This window comes from Halichoerus grypus, chromosome 1 (assembly GCF_964656455.1).
Source record: "Halichoerus grypus chromosome 1, mHalGry1.hap1.1, whole genome shotgun sequence".
Taxonomy (NCBI): Eukaryota; Metazoa; Chordata; class Mammalia; order Carnivora; family Phocidae; genus Halichoerus; species Halichoerus grypus.
This window is the reverse complement of record NC_135712.1, coordinates 66,105,644-66,128,555: the sequence shown is the minus strand read 5'-3', so window position 1 is coordinate 66,128,555 and position 22,912 is coordinate 66,105,644. Positions and strand designations below refer to the sequence as shown.

At 41.1% G+C, this 22,912-nt stretch overlaps 1 protein-coding gene across 4 annotated transcripts in view; it reads left to right on the top strand.

Moving 5' to 3' along the window:
• ILDR1 (immunoglobulin like domain containing receptor 1) overlaps positions 1-10,471 on the top strand; it is a 32,482-nt gene extending 22,011 nt beyond the window's left edge. Inside the window, exons 6-8 of one of the 4 annotated variants that reach the window (XM_036093700.2) lie at positions 4,539-4,670; positions 4,889-5,712; positions 9,650-10,471. In XM_036093700.2, coding sequence (XP_035949593.1) covers positions 4,539-4,670; positions 4,889-5,712; positions 9,650-9,691 — 998 coding nt within the window. In that variant the 3' untranslated portion in view covers positions 9,692-10,471. Of the gene's footprint in view, positions 1-4,538; positions 4,671-4,888 lie in introns of all 4 variants that reach the window. The other 3 variants (XM_036093702.2, XM_078066552.1, XM_078066558.1) reach the window with 3 other exon arrangements.
• Positions 10,472-22,912: the final 12,441 nt, after the last annotated feature.

Sequence of the window (22,912 nt, the reverse complement as noted above, 5' to 3'; positions counted from 1 at the left end):
ACACAGTAGAGGCTGCCACAGCCTCTATGTGGAGATCACAGTGGGCTTGGCAGAGATACAATGACCTCCTTAAAGAGAGGAAAAATAGCAGAGAACTCCATATTGGGCTATGGAACTCCTTACCTTTCAAGAGCCTCTGGGAGAGATGCTGTGGAGGAATCACTGTCACTGGAGTAGTAATATGCAAGAAGAGATGAGAAAAATCACTCCCAAGATGCCTTCTTAGAATCCCTAGGTCCATGGGGCATGAAAAACAGGCAGGACTGGGGATGAGACCAACACAAATGATAAATGTATCCACTGTTTCAGTAAGCTGATAAACAGATTTTTGGGGAGAGTAGTTTCTCCTAAGTGGTTAGAGTTCATTTAGAAGAACTGGTCACATAAAGAAATGCAGGCCACAAGTAAAGATCCCTGGACTTGAGCAAATGAGGTCACTTTCAGAGTGAGTCACTATGGCTGACTGTCCTGAGAATTTTGATGACAAGAGGAGAGTACATGGAGGGGGCAGAAGTTGTTACGGAGAGCTCTTGGATGAGGAAAGGGGTGTGTGTGATTGTTGGTTAGAATAAGATAACCCCAAGTGTATTTGTAGGCAAAGAACCAAGGCCAGTAGGAAATGAGTAAAGTGAAGCCTTTTGAAGTGAGACGATCACTGAGCAGACGCAACAGGAGTGACATCAGGTGTACGGAAGAAGGACTACCTTTAGAAAGGAAAGGAAGGGCAGCTTGACCTCTGGAGAGAGAGAGAAAGTCATTAAAATGTGGGGGATGGTCCAAGTATAAGGCAGGAAGCTGAGGGACCTCATACCTGTCTTGATTTCAGCAAATCAAAATTCTAGAGGCAGAAGGGAGCTTGAGAATGATGTCAGTGCTTCTTGAACTTCTCTGACCACAGCCCACCTCCCTAACTTGGTCCCACTTTCCAGTGAGTTAATAGAACCAGGGAGGAGAAAAATGAGAATGACAGCAAATTTTAGTAACCCTTGATAATTCACTTAGTACTGGTAAACGACCCACAGTAGAACTTAAAGATGAAAGTTCTTGAAACTGAACACTAGATCGGTTACTGGCCATCCTCCCCGCAGAACCTCTAAACATACCCTGTAGTAGGCCACAGGCCACACTGGGAGTCTCTGATCTATGCCACTCACCTCCCCATCCCCCTCACAGCTGAGGGAAGGAAGGCCTAGAAAGACTTCAGCACAGTCACACACAGCTTGTTGGTGGCAGATCCTGGACTAGACATAGGTCTCTCGATTCCATGCCCGGGACCGGTTCCTCTTCCTTAACCAAGATGATGTCATCAGCCGAGAGTTCACAGGGAGGGGAAGACATGAGAAGCGGGGAATGTTTAAACTGCTCTAGAGGAGGGAAGTGGGCTGGATAGATCAGTCAAGGGAAGCCATGTTGGGGAGCGCTATTTGAGTGAGGTCAGTTGCCCGGCTGTGCATCAGCACTAGCAGCACGGGGCCAGAAGCGAAAGCCAAGGTGGTAAGAGTTCAAGCGCACGGGATTCTAGGAAGCTCCAAAGGATGTCGCTGAAATGACTAGCCAGTCAAGTTAGAGGGGACTGGTAGTATGGGAAAAGGTGAAAGGACTGTGTGACGATGGGTCGACAGAGGCTAAAGGATGAGTTCTGTAAGAGTGGAGAGGCAAGCTTCAGGCACCACGGGTGATGCTGGCTGCAGGGAAGGAGAGGCACGGGGCTCTGCAGGAGGGGGAGGTGCTGTGCCATTTCTGTCAAGGGAGAGACGTCTTAAAGAATATGCCCTGGGTTTTCCTCAGAAATGAAGATAAATGCCTTTGGTGGTCTAGTCTCCAAATGTGTACTTTTGTTTCCTATGGGATCTAAGGCAAAAGAAGGGACTTAATTAAAGTAATTTATTATGACAGTCTCTTGATTGTCTGTCATCTATTAGACATGTCACGTGTACTATTGTTTCATTTAACCTCACAACTTTATGAAATAGGTATTTCTGTCCTTAGCTCACAGAGGAGGAGCCTGGGCCCAGAGGCTCTGGAAATTCGCTCATTCATGCTGAAGTCCATCTGACCCTCAAAGCTCATATTTAAGGAAACTTAACCCTGAGAACCATAGTTCTCAAAAGGTTGTTGAGAATCCTCAATAGTCAACTCCAGTTGGGTGTCCTGCACTAGTATTAAGGAGCTTGTTAAAAACACGGTTTGCGCTTGCTTTGCACTAGACCAAAGGACAGTATCTGGGAGTGGGATCCAGGAATCTGTATTGTTAATGAGCTCCTTAACATGATCAAGGCAGACTTTACTCCACTGAGGTTCAGAGATAGCTTATTAGGAGTCTTTTGAGGCTTAGCTACTTTCTCCATGTCTCTTCTTTTATTGCCTGATTCCCCACTAGGTGAACAGCAGAAAACCCTGACATCCCCATGGGACGAGAGGGCCAGGGAGAAGCTCAGAGGCTATGTTTTCCACGCCCATCACAACAGTTCCATTACATCAGGGAAAGGCGGGGCCCTGGGGAAAAGGGTGTGGCAACTAAGAAGAGAGCAGGTGGGTTAATCTCTGGAGTACGGAAAATTTGACAGGAAAGCTAATGGAAGCTCTGGAAGGGTCTCTAGGGAGTTATCTGTGCAGAGGGTCTCGTTCGTTAAAATAAAAGTCATTTGGGGGACAAGGAGTAAGCCCAACTTTCCCTTTGTCTGCTATGGAATTGGGGGAGTAGGGGAAGGAAGTGGCCAGGATTCAGTTAGAGGGGTGGGGAGCAGGTAGGGTTGTTCCCAGTGGAATCAGATGCCCCAGGCCTTAGAGGCAGAGACTAGTCTGGAGTGGGTTTTGAAGTGTGGAGCCAAGTTGGAAAGAAATAAAGCAAGGAGTTACCACTGTGGAAGGTGTGTTTTGTTTTGTTTTGTTTTGCTTTGCTTCATCACAGAAATAAAGGAGAGTCTGGGGACTCAGTGATTTGGCAGGAAGAGCACAGGCTTGGGCATCAGAGAGGCATCTCTGTCCATCACCAGCTCTGGGACCTTGAACTGGGAAGCCAACCTCTGTGCACCCAGCTTCTTCATCTAATTCCCACATCAAGAGATTGCTCTGAGGATTAGTTAGTTTAGGGAAAGTGACTGACACATGCATAGTAAGCAGGGCGTTATGTGTGCGGATGGTGGCACATGAAGGGAGCTGGGGGAGGCATCGGTTAGCAAGAGGGCGAGGAAGGTGCTGAGCACGTGGAGGGTCTGGAGTGCTGGCCACCTGAAGGTGTGGCAGCTGGGTGAGCTGCTCTAAGTTTGCATCTGCTTTCCTCCAGGCTAGGCCGTGATGCCCTGTCAGGGCTGCAGCTCCAGACATTTCTGAGGGCTCAGAGGCAACCACTTCTTGTGCTGAAGTGTGTTTCACACCAGAGCCACCGGGTCCAGATGGCCACTCAGCTGTTGGCCTCAGCGAATCCCCGACCCTTTGCAGCAGGGGCCAGAATGCCTGTCTTCTGCCCCTCTTACTGCGCCTGAAGAGGCCTCAGAGAGGCAGAGCCCTGCTGCTATAGAGGTGGCCACAGGGCTTGAGGAAGGCAGGAGGAGGTGAAAGTGTCAGCGGGGGGCTGAGGCAGGCACTTCCTGCCCTGAAACATGCAAATACATTTCCTGCATGCACGGATAGACAGAAACCTTGGGAGACAGTTACCTCAAAACAGAAATTCACAAACAAAACCAACGAAATGCTTTTGTTTTTAATTTGCGCTCACAGGGGCGGAGGGGAGGGGATTGTGTGCTTCACACTAGCTGCACCTGGGGTACTGGAGTGACATGTCTACGGGTTCCTTGTGCTGCCTTTTTACGTGATTTTCTTTGTCCTGAAAGGAGATGGTATTTCCTTTCTCCCCCTCTGCCTTCACTGCACCCCTTAGAGATTCCCCCTACTTAGGGAAAATCCCAACTTAGGAGCCAATAAGACCTCCTTATTGAGATAAGGAGAAGAGTTGAAAGGATCCACTGGGATCTACTTCAGCTTTTTGCATTTCTTGCCTCCCTCTCACTAGTTCCTCCCCACAAGGGCTGGTGTGCCAGCTAGAAGGTTCTTCCGTCTCCTTCCCTTTACCAGTAGTTCTGCCCATTGACCTCAGCATCTACATCCTTTTTTGTTTGTTTTCCTTTTTCTACTTTGAGCAGGGAGCCCTGAGCTTCCCTGGCAGCCCCCTTGAAGTCTTTTGCGTCTGCATCTTCTATATTTGGCCTGTGGCTGAAGGCCTTGTTGGCCTGGGACCTGAGATTTCATGGCCTACTAATATCCATGTATCTACCTACATCTTAGGTGAACCTGGGAATGGCAGGATGATGCAGTGTTTTCAAGACTGGGAAGTCAGGTATTATAGGTATACTTTCCTGGCGTACATTCCCAGCTCCTTGCCAGATGACCAATGGGTTACTGCTCCTTTAACTCTGACTCCTATGCAAGATAGGTTAGAAACTGGCCTCTTAGCAAGGCCACTGGGTAGAGAGAAGTGAAGTGGGGGGTGTGGGGCTTGTCCTGGCTGAGGGTCTGCATTTCTCCTTTTTCCCCTGCAGCCCTGGCCCGCCACCGCTACCTGAAGCAGGCTCGGGCCTTAGGCTCTCAGATGATGGAAAAGCCCCTGTACTGGGGGGCGGACAGGAGCTCCCAGGTTTCATCTTATCCAATGAACCCGCTGCTGCAGCGAGGTAAACCTTGCCAGAGATTTGGGGTGGGAGAGGGCAGAGGGCAGGGGTAGGTGCAAGGGCTATATTGGGGCCTTCATGGCCAATATAGTGGGTATCTGTGATTGAGGATGGGGACGGGATGGATGCAAGCTGATTAATGTGGCATTTTGGTGCCCTGGTTCTGAGGAGCATGTTTTGGGCCAGCAGTTCTGCATGTTCTGGTCCTTGTTTCTTTTCAGATTTGTCCCTGCGATCCAGCCTCCCACAGATGCCAATGACCCAGACCGCCGCTCACCCTCCCATCGCCAATGGTGTCTTAGAGTATTTGGAGAAAGAGCTGCAGAACCTCAATCCAGCCCAGCCTCTGCCCCCTGACCTTAAAGCCATATCTGGCCAAGCCTGCAGCATGCTGTCCTCCCTGGGCTCTGAGGTTGTGGAGCGCAGAATCATCCACCTGCCCCCACTGATCAGAGACCTGCCGTCCTCACAGAGGACCGGCAACTCCTCCCGCCAGGAGTGGCTCACCGCAATTCCCCCTGGACCCTGGGATCCGAGGGAGGGGAGAAGGCAGGCCCACTACTCTGATTTCCACCAGGAGCTTCAGGACCGGGAGCCTAAGCGCTGGGCATTGGAGGGACGGGAGCTGAACCGACCTCAGAGGGGAAGGCACCACCGCTCCCGGCTGCACGGGTCACCCGCGCCCTGGTCAGACAGGGACAGCCTCAGTGACGGCCCCTCATCAAGCGAGGCCCGCTGGCGGCCTGACCACGCACCTCTCCGGAGCCGCTATCCAGACCGACCCCGCAGGCCCAGCCCCCGGGAGAATGCCCAGAGGCACCCGAGGCGCAGGCACCGCAGCTATTCCCCTCCCTTGCCTTCTGGCCTCAGTTCCTGGAGCTCTGAGGAGGATGAGAAGGAGAGGCGGCCCCGGAGCTGGGGAAGCCACCGCCGCCGCAGCTCATACTCCTTAAACTGGCCTGAGGAGAAGCCACCCAGCTACCGGTCACTGGATGTCATGCCAGGCAAGAATGGCAGGAAGAAAGGGAGTGTGGAGAGGCGCTCGGTGAGCCTGGGGCATCCTGCTGAGGATCGGGTGTGGGCAGAGCGGGGCTCGGCCCCAGCTGACACAGGCCACCCCACAGGCCACCGATGAGGGTATCTCCTCCTTGAGCTTGCCTGGTGGGCGTGGTGAGACCTCGTCAGAGCTAGAAGGGGCCCAGTGCGTGCAGAGGGCGGAGGAGGGCTTGATGCGTGATGCTTAAAAAAGGGCCTTCTCATCCCCAGACCAACCCTCCTCACAGTCTCGTGAGGCAGGGTTCCCCCATTTCACAGATGAAGGAACGAGGCTCAGAATAATTCAGCGCCTGTGTGTAGCGGAGCTGAGACTTAAATGCAGGTTTCGTGGCTCAGGCTTTACTTCCTGTCATCGCTGCCTGCCTTTACTTAGCAACCCTATCTCCATACCCTAAGTTAGACTGTAGAGCCTGACAGAGGACTTTTGTGCCACTTTTGGGGGCTGCAAGTCAGTGTGCAAGGCCTTGTATTCGAGGATGAGGTCCTGTGAGACCCCCGGAAAGAATCCTTAAACTGATTAAAACAAAACAAAACAAAACAAAAAAACCTCATATCCCAAGTCAAAACTTGAGCGTTCTGGAACAGGCAGGGCGCTAATGGGTGCCAGTCAGAGCTTACTAGCCTAAAAGGGGCACAAAGAGGGATTATAGGCCTTTTAGGCCTTAAATTTTTTTTTAAAGATGTGACTTAAAAAACCATTTTATAATTGATATACTGAAATGATGGTATTCCCTTATGTCACTTTGCAAAGTTATGCTGCCATCAGTCAAAAATATTCATGAACTCCCTTCAGAGCCAACTTAAATGAAAATCTATTTCTCTATTTGACCAAAGTCCTTTTCTGTTTTGCTTCCTTTGAGGTAAAGGGATATGTAGTTGGCTCTGAGGGAAGTTCCCAGAGTAGAGAATACTGTAGGAAGAATTTTAGTCTCCCATATACTTCCAAGGATATTTGGAAATGCAAGTTCTGCTGTGATTGGTTTAAAAACCAATCACAGGCATGGAGTATGCAAAGAAACAGGCACCTTATGGGAACTATAGTGCTAGCCTTTCTAGAATAGAGCCTTGGTGAGAGAGTAATTCATGAGGAAGGTAGCAAAGGCCTGCAGGCAGTTCTAAAATAATGGCAATCCTCAATAGATGTCCCAGGAGAGAGGCAAAAACCAGTAACAATGAAACTTAGTAGTATCTTACTAACTGGTACCTAACTATGGACATTGATGCCATATCCCATTTAACTCTCACAACACCTATGAGGTTTGTGCTGTTATCTTCATTTTATAGTGGATACAACTCTTTCTTCTATGTTACCAGTAGGAAAATTACATCCTGAAAGAACACCTGGAACCAGTTAAAACCAGGACAACGGCTGCTACTTTAGTCAGAGAGGGACTAAACTGTCTCTTACCTTCATTTTAACAGAAAAGAATGTTATTTGAAGGGCAGTTTTTGGCCCCAAATCCAAACCCTATCTTCTTTGAGGTTTTTCTTCATTTTCTTCTCTTTAAGTGAAATAATGTGGTTTCTTGTAAGTGAGAAGAGGGTAAAAGGAACACCAGTTATGTTCCAGACACTGGGGTAAGCCTTTTCCAAACCTTATTTATTTAATCTTTGCAACAACAGGTGAGGCTCAGTGAGATTGGGTATCATTCTCGAAGTCACAAAGCCAATAGGCAGTGAAGCCAGAATTCCAGCATGGATAGCCCTCTGACTCTCAAGCCTTTACCCTTTCAGTAACTTCATGCTGCCTCATTTGAAAGAAACAAGAATCATTTGGGGCAATGATGTTTTCCTGCTATATTTCTTCCTGGTAACTTTATTTCTTCCTCATTTTCTAAAAGTATCACAGCTTCTTTTATCATTAAGATGTACACACCACTAATTCTACCACAAGCAAACCAAATTTTCTATTGTAAAGTTGCTCATGAGACGCAAAGATTTCGCTCAAGATAATTTTGAAAGCCTTCATTGATTTGGATTTCTCTAAGCTTATCTCCCAAAGAGTTATCACTTTATTACATTCAACTATCTACTCATATTCTGAGTGACTACAGACCCAGGGCCATGGCTGGCTTTAGATTGGTTGGTTTGAAGGGCACAGTGTTTTGTTTATAGTTTGAATTTTGAATGCCTTCAGTGAAGCAAAAGTCTCCAGGGCCAAAATCTTACTTTTTGCTGCTCTCCTCCGTGGGACTGGATGCTTCCCACACAATTTCCTAACCTCTGAAGTTTTCAGAACTTGCAGTTAACTTCAGAACTTATAATACAATTGGGCCACTAGATGGCAATCTTTGATGATGTATAACAAGGTTTCTGTTTGCTCCTTGAGTTAATAAATGTTATCACTATTTTCTTAAATCAAGCTTTCAGCAGTTACAGCTTTGCCATAACTTTTTATGAAATACTTATTAAAAATACTTTATTAAATATTCAGAGCAGTATACATTTATCAAAAAACCTTTTGGCTTACATGGAACCTTCTCTCTGAAGAATAATGTTTAACAAATAGATACCGAGGAACAAGGGCTTCCATCCAAAATAGGTAAGAACTGTTCTCTGCAGAGTGCCCACGAGAAAATGGGACTTATGTTGAGGAATCTCCCATTTGACTACAGAATCAGGATTCCAGCAGAGATCTGACCTTAGGTCTGGTGTTTTTTTCACTCCATCAAAGGCTACAACCTCAGAAATACAAGAAACTGTAATGTCAAGTTTTAAACTCCTGTAGTTTCAGACTGGGTTGCCCCTGTGTTCCTGGCCTCCTTCAAATGGATTATCTTTCTTTCCAATCTTGCCCTACGAGAAAGGGCTTCGCAAGACATTTCTGGTTTGTTGCAAACTTGGCCTATACCCACCTGTTCTAATACAAGAGAAAACTACTGCATTCCTTCTCCAAGTTAAACTCAAACTTTTGGTAGAGAATCCAAGATTTTTTTTCATTTTTCTTGACTTGATTTAATACAAAAAAAATTTTTTTTTGCTCAGTATACTTAATCTTCTATTTTTAATACAATGCCTATTCCTTGATCATGTCTAGGTTTTTCTTCAGCAAGCCCTGCATAAGTTCCTTTTGTCCCCTTTCATTCCCTTCCTTTGTATCAGAGAATATTCATCCCATAGCATTTTGATTAGAAGCCATGCCCCCTAAAACTCACTTTCCTGATAAACACATTTTTTTTTATAGTAACATGAATGTATATACATATACAATGCATTTAACAGTATGTTTGGGACAGATACCTTGTTTTGCCATTTCAAATAGGATAAGAAAGGTCACATTCATGGACTACAGCTATAGATATTCAAAACTTATATAGAAATGATCCCCTACAATACATAGTTAGAGAAATATGAGAAATGTAGACAGTCCTTGTCCTGACAGAACAAGTTGAAAAAGCCAAAAGATCAAGTGTACTAACTTCTGAAGAAAAGGCACTGAGTTTGGTCAGAAAGAGATAATGATCTTTGAAAAATAACTTGAGACAAATACTAAGGTATGAAGCTCAACTTTTTAGAAAAGGGCTGAGAAGGAATGGTTCAGGAGACTATGAATAGGAAAAGAAGAACTGGGCCATGTCTTCATGAACAAATGGTAGGGAGATGGGCTGATGAATGGACAGGGTACTTTTTTTCAGTCTAAGGGAGACTTGAAGGTGTTAAAATCAGCAGGAGGCAAAGTGAATGAGACTGTAAGAAATTTTCAAACATTAAAGGTATTTGAGGGAGGCTCTATATGAAAGAGAAGCCTAAGCCTGGGGAAGGGACTGGCTTCATGAGGAGTCAAGAAGTATTTTTTAGATTCAGTTATGCTGCCCCAGCATCCACCACTCACCTAGGATTTGCACCCAAATCAAGTGCACCTTGTATGTTGTATGCATAGACAATAGATCCCAGCTGACCGGATTCTTTTGTGTTCTATCCCCCAGGAGAGAGGCAGCTCCCATAGTGGAAGGAGTGTGGTCATTTAGCCACCGGGTACAGCACTACTTCTTTGGCTACTTCTCAGCTCCCTTGCGTCATCAGCATCTCCCAGATTTCCAGCTGACTTGGGAGGGACACTGCAAGTCCCTATCTTACAGTTTTGGCTTAGATTCTGAGAATAAAATAGAAAAATATTAAAAACAAGAGTTGGAGGACTTAATGACTGTCGTGTTAGCCTTGGCTCACACTCTATACATTTAGAGTATCTGACTTGTAATGGACCCTAACTGGTATGTGACGTCTCAGGAACTTAGTAGCCTGAGTCTTCAACTAGGTGACAGAGCTCAGAACTATGGCCATTCTCAAAGTGAGAACTCAGGAATCTTGAAGAAGAAATCAAACATGTTTCAGGTGCAGGAAATTTATTGAATATGGAAATTTCCATGGGAACTTGTCTCTATCTCTATAGCATATCTCCATTTTAGGAGTCCACCTTGCTGCACCCATTCCCAGTCCTGAGTGCTCCTGAGGGTCAAGTCAGAGACAGCACAGGAAATAGTCCAGCAATGTACTCTCTCATAGGTTATTTATGCAAGTGTAGAAAATCACTAAGAAGCAGTTTTGCACCAAACTTATGCCTGTCCCTTGTTTTCTTCTTGCTCTTTTTTTTTTGCCTACATCTAATTTATATATCCTTATATATTATGTATCCATTAAAATCACTTTAAATGCTTCTTGAGAACAACACAGTATGTAAATAAATTAGAAAGGAAATGTACTGGCTTAAGGATTCTGTCCCAAATAAATATTTACTTTGGTGCACTTGACTGAACTGAGTTTTCTTCCCTACTAAAGCTCAGAGAAGAGCCAGGCTAACTTGGATAGTTTGGAGTCACCTTTTTCCTGGCACCACTCAGCCTTGTAGAGTTGAGATTTCCCAAGCAGAAGCATCCAGGTAGGTTTGGCCACTCAGAGAACACCAGGAGGAGAGGGCTGTGCCCTCTCTACAGTAAGCTCTACCACTCCCTCCCATTTTCCCCAGTCCCTTTGATGGTTTCATGAATCCATTTCTGCTTGATGTAGAGATGCTTCTTGAGCAGATTGTTAGGAGATGGTCTGAAAGGAGGAGGGGTGTGTGTGTGTTCCTCAACAGTATCTTTATGTATATGGCCTTAAGCTCAATTTAGATCCTGTTGTGTTGACATATTCATTTTCTTCCCCCAGCCTCATTAACTACATCTGGAGAAAATAGGTTAAATGTGTGCATCAGGCAAAGATTTCTTTCAGATTTCTGATGTCTATAACGTAACTGGGTCTAAAATAGCAAAACAGAAACAAAAATAAAACATTTTAACAGATAAAGAGGACATAAAATTGAGTAGTGAGGGTCTTCTGGTCTGGACAAGATGGCATAGACCTTTTCCTTGCTCCTTCCCACTAAGCATAACTTTATAAACCCTGGAAATGGCACAAGAAACAGGCAAAGGAGAACTCTAAAGAAAGCTAAGAAGAAGGCAAGGTGGTTTGGGGCCTCAGGGCATGAGGAATAACACAGAGGCAGGGTGTCTTGAATCCCCCAACCAAAAAAAAGAGCCACACAGAGCTGGCATTTTCCAACTTCCCACCTAGCAAGAGAAGGTAATAGCTCATTCTTCCCCCTGGATTTAGTGGGAGTCCCTCTGACCACCTCAGGCAATGGGGACCGTCTAGGAGCCCTGCCAAAAATAAGTGACTGGGGGAAGTACGTTCCTTCCCTGCTGGGCCAGAGACTCTTCCATGGAGAGATACTGTGGTGAGTAAGAAGAACCAGTAAGAGAGACTCAGGTAAAGCAAGTAACCCAGCTGAGAAAGCTCTTTGTTCACAAGGGCCAGAGACTCTCCTCCCCTGCCCAGAGATAGTAGGTCTGACTATGGAACCAGGAAAAAGGACCTGTCACAGCTAGCAGCCTGGGCCTGGAAGCCACTTTGTCTCCATGAAACTGATGCTCTCCTCCCTGGCCGAGATTAACTAGGGTAGCAGGGGAACATCAAGAGAAAGATTTCTACACACCCCTCCCTCACCAAGTGATATCTGGCAACCCAGTCAGAGGAAATTCCTTCTAACCCCTCCGGCAGCACCGACAGAGACCAGAGTGAGCCCCACCAGCACCAAATACACCAAGCAGACCAGCATAACATCACATACGTTCTGAAAATTAAACTACCATTGGAATCATGGCCTGCAAAAGTAGGCTAAAACTTGTATGTTGAAACTAACAGAGTAACTTCCTGTAAAATAAAATATTAAAATAGGACCCAAAGTATCCTAACATAATAGACAAAATGTCCAGGATACAAACCAAGAACCAAGAAAATCACAGCTTGAATGAAAAATGAAATCACCTGATGCCAACCTGATATGAATCAGATGTTGGAATTGTCTGATAAGAATTTGAAGACAGACATTATAAAAATACTACAACAATCAATTACAAATTCTCTTAAAAAATAGAAAATCTCAAAAAAGAAATAGAAGTTATGCAAAAAAGGAAAGGAAATTATAAAACTGAAAAATACAACAGAAATTAAAAACTCACCAGATGGGCTCAACAGTAGAGTGGAAATGGGAGGATAGAATCAGTGAACATGAGGACAGAACAATAGAATTCACTCAACTTGAACAATAGAAAATAAACTGGAAAAAATGAACAGAGTCTCAGGGACCTGTGAGACTATAACAAAATATCTAATATTATTGGAGTCCCAGAAAGTAGAGGAGAAAAATGGGTATGAATGAGTATTTGAAGAAATAATGGCTGGGAACCGCCTGTATTTGATGAAAGACACAAACCTAGAGATTGAATGAACCTAAAAGTTGAATGAACCCAAACAGGATAAACCTAAAGGATCCATGCCAAGATACATCATAAACTCTTAAAAAAGGACAAAAACTCCTGAAAGCAGCCAGAGATAACAAGGCATTCTCTGCAAGGAAACACTAATTTAAGTGGATTTCTTATGTAAAACCATGAAGAAGGAAATGACAAAATGTTTTTTAAGTGCTGAAAGAAAATAACTGTTAACCATAATTATCTGGAAAAGTTATTTTAGGAATGAAGGGAAAATAAAAACATTCATAGATGAGTGAAAGTTGAGATTCTGTGACTAGCAGACCTATCCTGAAAAGACTGAAGTTCTTCAAACAAAGGAAATGACAAAAGGAAACTTACAGCATTAGGACTCAAGAAGAAACAATAGAAAGAACGGAAATATGAGTCCATACAATAGACAGTTCATTTCCTTATGAGTTTTATAAATCATATTGACTATTGAAACAAAAATTATAATACTAATACTAAAACAATGATATTTAAAGTTGGGAAAGGTAAAGAGACCTAAATGGAAGTGAAATTTCTATACTTCATCTAAAGTGATAAATGTAAATACCAGTACATCATTATAAGTAGCTCCCACAGCAACCACTACAAAAATTATACAGAGAGACAAACTCAAAAGTATTAGCCATCAGAAAGGATGAATACCTACCATTTGCATCAAGATGGATGGAACTGGAGGGGATTATGCTAAGTGAAATAAGCAGAGAAAGACAATTATCATATGGTTTCAATCATATGTGGAATATAAGGAATAGCGCGGAGGACCATAGGGGAAAGGAGGGAAAACTGAATGGGAAGAAGTTAGAGAGGGAGACAAACCATGAGAGACTCTGGACTCCAGGAAACAAACTGAGGGTTACAGAAGGGAAGGGGGTGGGGGAATGGGGTAACTGGGTGACGGGTATTAAGGAGGGCATGTGTTGTGATGAGCACTGGGTTTTATATGCAACTAATGCATTGTTGAACACTACATCAAAAACTAATGATGTACTATATGTTGCCTAACTAAACATAACAATAAAAAATAAAGTTTCTAAAAAAAAAGTGTTATAAATAAATCAAGATGGAATAACTTGATGCCCATGGATCAAACCGATTTTGAACTGCCCAACAGTTACAACTTTTTGTTCTAGATAATTCAGATTCTCGTCAAAGTCTCCTCTTACAATATGAATATCACAGGCCAGAGTCTTGAGATAGTCATAACTGTCTTTGGTGCAAAGGTTTCCAGTACAGAGAATGTGCTGAATCTTTCCTAGCACCAGGAGTTTTTTTAGCTGGCAAACTAGTATGGGATATACGGGTCTCCTAATACCAACACCAACATCCTGTCCCTGGGCTCCGCTCAGTCACCACAAGCGCTGCCACCTCAGGAAATTGGATTTTTAATTAAAAGCTCTCTGAAATGAAATCTCCAGACCCAGACAGTCTCACTGGAGAATTGTAGCACAACTTTAGAGGTATAATTAACACTAACTTTACACAATCCCTTCCAGAAGAGGAGGAAATACTCCCCGTTCATTTAAGGAGGACAGTGCAAAGCCATTGCAAAAGTCATTACAAAAAAAGAAAACTATGAACAAACATCCCTTCTGAACTTAGATGCAAAAATCCTTAACAGAATATTACCAAATATTTTAATACATAAAAATAATTATACACCATGAACAAGTGGGAGTTGGTCCAGAAATGTAATCCTGGTTCCCAGCATAGTAAAAACAGTCTTGGAAGACAAAATTGGAGGACTTATACCTTCCAATTTTAAAATGTACTATAAAGCTATAGTAGTTAAGAGAGTGTGGTACTGACATAGTATAGACATATTGATCAGTGGAACAGAGTTGAGAGTCCAGAAATAAATCTTTACATTTATGGTAAATTGATTTTTTACTTTTTACAAAGCTGTTTAGGCAACAGTGAGGGAAGGATTGTCTTTTCTACAAATGGTGCTAGGTCATTTGGATAGCTACATGTAAAAAGATGGACTTAGACCCTTCATACATAAGCAAATAATTCAAAATGGATAATAGTCTAAATGTAAGAGTTAAAACTGTAAAACATTTAGAGAAAAAGAAGAAAACCTTTGTGTCCTTGGATTAAGAGTTCTTAGATCTGACACCAATAGCATAATCCTTAAAAAAATTATAAATTAGACTTCATCAAAATTTAATTTTGACTTCAAAAGACACCATTAAGGAAATAGAAATACAAACCACAAACTTAGAGAATATACTCACAAATCCTTGATAAAAATACTTCTAACCATAATCTATAAAGAAATCATACAACCCAATAAGAAAAACAACATTTTTAAAAAATAGACAAGATTTGAATAGAGATTTCACAAAGGAAAACATAAAGATGGCTAATGAACACATGAAAAGATGTTCTATATAATATTGTTGTCATTAGGAAAATACAAATTAAGGGGCGCCTGGTGGGTCAGTTGTTTGGTGTCTGCCTCCGGCTCAGGGCATGATCCCAGGGTCCTGGGATCGAGCCCTGAATCAGGCTCCCTGCTCCGCGGGAAGCCTGCTTCTCCCTCTCCCACTCCCCCTGCTTGTGTTCCCTCTCTCGCTGTGTCTCTCTCTGTCAAATAAATAAATAAAATCTTAAAAAAAAAAAAAAGGAAAATACAAATTAAAACCACAATGAGACACCACTTCAAACCCACTAGAATGACGATAATAAGAGACAGGCAATAGTAAGTGGTAGCATAGATGTGGAGAAATGGAAATCTTTATAGTTGCTGATGGAAATGTGAAAGGGTGTGGCTGCTTTGAAAGCATTTTGGCAATTAAAAAATGTATATTAGACATAAATTTACCATACAACACAGAAATTCCACTTCTTGTTATTACCCAAGGGAAATTATCTACATAAAAACATATATGAATGTTCATAGAAGCCTTATTTATAACAAAAAAAGTAGAAATTTCCATCAACTGGTGAACAGATGAACAAAATGTGGTATAGCCATACAATGGAATTCTATTCAGTAACAGAGAAAAACAAAGTACTGATACATATTACATGTTTGAACTTCAAAAATATTATGCTAAGTGAAAGAAGCCAGATACAAAAGACTACAAATCATATGATTCCATTTATATGAGATGTCCAGAAAAGGCAAATCTATATAGACAGTAAGTAAGTTAGTGGTTGCCTAGGACTGGGGTTGGAACAGGAATTGACTGCATATGGACAAGAGGTTTCTTTTTGGGGTGATGGAAATGTTCTAAAATTGGATTATGGTGATGGTTGCACAACTTTGTAAACTTACTAAAAATCATGAAACTGTATTGCCTATAATGGGTGAATTCTATGATATGTACTATACCTTAATAAAAATCTTAAGTATAGTAGGTCAAACATCATTACAAAATGTGTTCTCTGATATATAATGAGTGATAAAAAATCCTTTTAAAATGTGTTCATATGAATGCTAGTTTTAATTTAAAAATTTTTTCTTTTCTATCAGAAAAAGGGAAATTGAAGCAAAACTGGAAGAATCGTTAAACTTCAAATATTTCACTTGAAGAGATCTTATTTTTGAAAAGAGCCCTCCTGTATTATGAAAAAAGACAAAGGAAAATGTTGAGTAGTTGGAGTCATTGTGTTTTAAAACCCCAGGTTTCAAATGCTAGCCATTCTCACATTCCCTGTAATCTCTGCTCAACTCTTGATTTAGTTTTTTTGTCAAAGTAACATAGTTCCCAATTATATTTATTTTTAAAAACCCAAAGAAGATATAATTTTTATTCAAGGTTATTTTTCAACTTCTACAAAAAGGATACAAAGATACAGGCATCTTAAAAATCAAAAGCAGTTCCTGTCTCAATATCATGGAGGAGAGAGTTCATTTTAAGTTCAACTACATCAAGATATGAACTAGTCAGCACCCCCCCACACACACCGCTCAAGCTCTCTAATAAATAAAATCTTAAAAAAAAGAAACTCAAGGGGCGCCTGGGTGGCTTAGTCATTAAGCGTCTGCCTTCAGCTCAGGTTATGTTCCCAGGGTCCTGGGATCAAGCCCCGCATCCGGCTCCCTGCTCAGCAGGAAGCCTGCTTCTCCCTCTCCCATTCCCCCTGCTTGTGTTCCCTCTGTCACTGTGTCTCTCTCTGTCAAATAAATAAATAAAATCTTAAAAAAAAAAAAGGAACCTTCAAATTTACATATTTCTTATAGATGAGATATGTTTGTTTACATAAATGTATATTTTATCAGTTATAACATTTATTTTACAATCATAATTCTCATAATTAGTATTGGTTTTATATTTAATGCAACTTCTCCATTCCCGTTATTTTTATTCATCTTTTCTTATCAGGACTTCATTATTGCATAGCTTTTGCAAGAGGTTCTCATAAAGGCAATTTTACTTGTTCGTTCATGTTTATGAAAGCTGTCAGGTCCCTACAATTTCAACCACATCTTGGTCTAATTTTTCTTTAGAATATTGTAGCAGTTGCCCCATTATATTTTGGTATTGAATTCTGATGTGGAAAAGACTGAGGACGGTCTGTGGGGATATTTTTTCTCTTCTCTGTAGATCAATGGCTCTTAAAATATGGTACCGGATCAGCAGCATCAACATCACATGGGAATTTGTTAAAATGCAAATTATCAGACCCCATTTTATGGCTACTGAATTAGGAACTTTGGGTATAGAGTCCAGGACTGTTTTAACAAACTATGAGATGTTTCTCATGCATACTAATGTTTGAGAACTGACTAAATATTTACTTTTTTTCTGCCTGGATACTTGAAGATACCTTACCTTGAAATTCAATGACCTAATCCACTAATCCAGGATATTTTAGAATTGAGAGCTCTCTGTCAAAATTTCCTGAATTCCTTTCAGTGTGCACTCTGGCTGGTCAAGGATGCAAAGCAAACAAATTAATCACTTGGCTGCTATGACTGAATGACATATCTCAGGATAGTTTAAATTTATGCCTATTGTCCCAGTGTATTTATTACTAGTGCCTACTTTCACTTTCAAGACTGTCCTAGTTTGGATGATAGATTATATGGTCACCCTCTTTATGACCAGTGAGCCCAGTGGTTTTTAAAATATCCATGATCAAATGTGCTATGGTCTCTGGAAGCTCTGAGAGGAGGTTCAGCATAGAGGCCCATAGGGTTTTGGAGCAAAATCATGCCTGTTTTAAATAGTAATTATCCTCATTTTGAGATATAGTTCTTGGCTTGCTACTGGGCTGTGGTAGAGACTGAATACTCATTTGACTATGGAACACCAGTTGCCCCACATGAATTGAATGTTTTATCTACCAAGCCATAGAATCAGTCATGTCAAGCAATACTCCTTTATCATGTGCTATATTTGGGACTCAGCTTGAGCAAGTGTAAATTGGATGAGCAGGTGGCTCTTAATCCTGGTGTGTCTATTCCCATTGCACTGCCATCCTGCTCTCATTCTTGGCTTAAGCCACATGCAGTGCTCTCTATGGCCAGAAGAAATCTGAGCCTATTTTGTAGATGGTTTTGTATGACAGTTGGTGATGACTTCTGCAATGCAGCAGCCCCACCAAGTTCGTGGCCCTGCAAAAAAGGAAAGGTAATTCCATTCAGTGGGCAGAATCCTAAACATGACATCTCGTTGCCCATTTGGCCCAAATGAAAGCTGGCCTAAGGAGCAGCTCTATAGTAATACATGGATAGAGGCTAATGATTTGGCAGCAGTCAGGGACATGAAAGGAATGATATGAAAATTGATAACAAGTTGGTCTGTAGAAAAAGGTATGTGAAGGGATCTCTCAGAATGAATTCAGAGTATTAGAATGTTTGTGTCCTATATAAATGCTCACCAAAGGGCCTTTACTCCATCGAGTTTTCTTTACCTAGGTAAACATGATGACCTTCCTATTTCAGCACTGGGGACCCTATGATCATTTATTTAATTCCAAATATCCCTGTGAGTCAAACCATTATAATTGCCCCACCAGCTCTTCTGTCTACTAAAGTAACCAGCCCAAGTTGTTTCTGATAATTTCGTGCTACTTACTAGTCTCTGCCACCCTGAGATATCATATACCTTACTGAAATCATAGAACCCATTTCAATATCGGTATTTGCCACCTTCGTCTCTGACCTACAGAAGACAGCCACTACGGTGCTTTTCAAATATGTTGGTACTACCTTCATTAATGCATTTCTCCATGTTATTTGTGACAGGCATGTCCTTAGGGCTGGGATGGCTGAGTAGGTAATACATGACAGATCCACTCTATGCTGTTATCTCCCTAAATCTTTTTTTCTTTTAAAGATTCATTCATTTATCTCAGAGAGAGAGAGGGAGACAGAGAGAGACAGAGCATGTGAGGGGGGTGGGGGGAAGGGGGCCGATGAAGAGGGAGAGAATCTCCAGTACTGCCACTGCCCAGGAGCCTGGTGCAGAGCTCAATCCCATGACCCTGAGACCACGACCTGAGCTGAAACTAAGAGTCAGATGCCCAACTAACTGAGCCATCCAGGCACCCCACTCTCTAATAAATCTTTAATTCCTTCCTCTACAGAGGATTTCTGGCATCTCAACTCAGCAAAGCCAGAAGTGAATCCAATTTTCAGTCTACAAACAACAAAGAGAAAGTAATTAGAACTTTGTCAACTGTATGTGATAGCACATTGATTCCAGAGTCTCTGGTAAGTGCACCTATATAATAATTCCAGCCTAACTGAAATTTATCTTCCTCCACCCCTGATGCAGTCCCCTCATAATTCAGTTCTATGTATATTCTGCCAGGTTTTTGCTAATAAACATTAGTGCAATTTTGTAACTTTTTCTTTTTTTTTTTTTTGCCATGCAGGACTCTTGCTCCTGATTTGACTTGGTAATTCCCTGGGTTTCTTTTTATTTTCTATATATCTGGTACAGGGGGGTGGAGAAGGCTTTAGCTGAAACTACCAACAGGTGCAGCCAAAAATGTACTCCATAATGGCTGTCCCCCCTCGCCAAAGAACTGGAAAAAGAACAATGTAGCAGAACATGAAACATTTTGACAATACCCATCCTACTTCAGCCAAACACTAATGGAAAAACTGTCTCCTCCACTACAGTGTCTGTGGAACTGAGCAGGAAGTTGAACTTTCATTCCTCAACCAATTACAACTTGAGTGAAAAAAGACAATTAGCAGATGTCAGCGGGATGACTCAGATATTGGAATTATCTGACAAGGACTGTAAAGCAGCAATCATAAAAATGTTTCAACTAGCAATTATGCTCTTGAGACAAATGAAAAAAAAACTAGAAAGTCTTAGCAAAGAAATAAAGCTATGAAAAAAGAACCAAAGAGGGGTGCCTGGATGGCTCAGTTGTTAAGCATCTGCCTTCGGCTCAGGTCATGATCCCAGGGTCCTGGGATCGAGCCCCGCATTGGGCTCCCTGCTCCGCGGGAAGCCTGCTTCTCCCTCTCCCGCTCCCCCTGCTTGTGTTCCCTCTCTCACTGTGTCTCTCTCTGTCAAATAAATAAATAAAATCTTAAAAAAAAAAAAAAAAGAACCAAAGAGAAATTGTAAAACTGAAAATTATAATAAATGAAAGAAAACTCACTGGATGTGCTCAATAGTAGATTAGAGATGACAGAGGAAAAAAGATTAATAAAGGAACAGATTAAGAGAAGCTATACAATTTGAATAACAACAAATGAACAGAGCATCAGAGGCCTATGGCACAATAACAAAATAACTAACATTCATGCCATCAGAGTCCCAGAAACACAAGAGAAAGAATGAGACTGGAAAAACATTCAAAGAAATATACAAAGGCTGTAAAATTTCCAAATTTGGTGAAAGAAAGGTTAGAAACCACAAAAAGAAGAAACCAAAAGGAAAAAAATCCAAGCCACAGCACATCATAATGAAACATCAAAAAAACCAGAAATGAATAAAAATCTTGAAAGCAGTTACAGAGAAATTATGCACTGTCTATAATAGAAAAATGGTTCAGATGGCAGCAATTTTTTTTTGATGTATTAAACCATTTATTGACTATACAAAGTGATTCTGCCCAGGACAATCCCCATGTCCTAGACAGCAAATTTTTATCTGGAACTATGGAGGCCAAAAGGAACTGGCACAACAGTTTCCAAGTGCTGAAAGAGAAGAACTGTTAACCCTATTTCTATATCTAGGAAAAATATACTTCAGGAATGAAGGGAAAATAAAGGCATTCTCAAAAGAAGAAAACTAAGAATATTTGTCACCAGCAGACCTACCAGTAAGAATGGCTAAAGGAAATTCTCTAAACAGAAAGGAAATGATAACAGAATGAGGCTTGAGAATTTGGGAAAGAATAAACAATGGAATGGGCATTCTGAAAGCTCCCTATGGCTCTCTTCTTCCCCAGCTCTCCTTTTAAATATTTTGCTGATCTCTTGTTGCCTCAGCCTGTAGTGTGGTCCTAGGCAGCTGTAATGCTGATCATGACCATATTGCGCTGGTTGATGTTTTTTTCAACAATGCCAAGGCATAGAACTTTTCTGAGGTGCTCCAAGTCAGGTCAGTTTCCTTCAGTAGTAGCTCTTATCACAGAGAGGAAAAAGAATTTCAAAATATAGAAAATAACAGAAGAAACAAAAAGAATAGCATGAAATATTCTAGTTTCATGTAATTAGAGTCCCAGAAGGGGAGAAAAAGAGACAGGAAGAAGAAGGAAGAAGAGGGAATGGGACAAGGAGAGAGGGAGAGAAAGAGACAGAAACAGACACAAAGACAGACAGAGAAATAGATAGGACAGAGGCAATATTTGAAGAGATAATGGCTATTTTTTTTTTTTCCAAAACTGATGAAAGACATCAAGTCACGAATTCAGGAAGCCCTGCAAACTCCAAGCAGGATGAATATAAAGAAAATCACATCATGGCACATCATAGTAACACTAATAAAAACCAAAGTAAAAAGAAATTTATAGCAGCCAGAGGGGGGAAAATATTCCCTTCAATTCTTAATTGATTTGGTGCTGACTTTTTAACAGAATAATGGAAGCCAGAATATAAGATGTGAAAGAAAATAACCACTAATCTAGAAATGTGAACCCTCAAAACACAACAGCAATAATATTCTTCAAAAATAGAGGAGAATTTTTTTTTTTCAATTAGCAAAAACTGAGAATACATTCCCAGAAGAGTTGCACTAAAGAGCAACCGAAGAGAGTTCTTCAGGAAGAAGGGAAATGATCCCAGATAAAAGCATGGAAATGAAGGAAGGAATGAAAATAGAAAGAGTAAATATGTAAATAAATCTAAATGAATATTGAGTGTATCAAACAATAATATTATCTTGTGGGATCCAACATGTATATAGAATTAAAATTCATAAAAACAATAACACAAAAGGTAGAAGAGAGTAAATGAAATTACAGTGTTCTAAAATAAAAGAACTGCCATGGTAGTGGTTACATTAATCATGTATATTTACTGTAAGAAGCCCAGGGTATATGTAATGATCCCAAAGATAATCACTAGATAAAAAAAAAATAAAAGAATGTATAACCAGTAAAAGCTAATAGTGGGGAAAATGGAACAAAAATAGTCGATTAAAAAGAAAGCAGAAAAGGAAAGCAAAAGAGATATAGTATAGGCTAGTTGAATAGAAAATAGAAAAAATAGAAAAAAAAGATGGTAGATAAAACTTAAATATACCAATGATTGTATTAAATATAAACAGATTAAAAATTCCAATTGGAAGACTTGCACTGGATTTTTTTAAACATATGGTGCCTATAAGGGACATACCTTAAGGGTAAAACCAAAGAAAGATGGAAAGTAAAAAGATGGAAAAATTTATCCCATGCAAATATTAACTAAAAGAAAACAGATTTAGCTATATTAATATTCAATACAGTAGATTTTAAGGCAATAAGCTTTAGTAGAGATAAAGAGGGACATGACATAATAATAATAAAATCAATTCACCACAGATGATATAAAACTTTTAAGTCTATATGCACCCACAACATAGTTTCAAAATATATAAAGCAAAATTAGACAGAAGTAGACAAATCTACAATCATAGCAGGAGCCATTTGCTGTGACAAATAAGGAACTTGCCTCTGACAATGACAGAATGCATATTTTTTTAAGTGTGCATTGCACTATTTACCAAAATTGACCTGGACTACATGCTGGCTTATAGAACAAGCCTCAAAAAGTTTTGTAGGATTTCATTTTATTATAAATATATTCTCTGACCACAGTGGGATTAAAGTAGACATTAATGACAAAAGGGTAACATAGACTATCTTCAAATACTTTAAAATTAAGTGATACATTCATAAACAACCTATAGGTCAAGGAAGAAATCACAAAGGAAATTAAAAAGTATTTTAAACTTGATTATAATGAAAATACAACATATAAAAACTAAG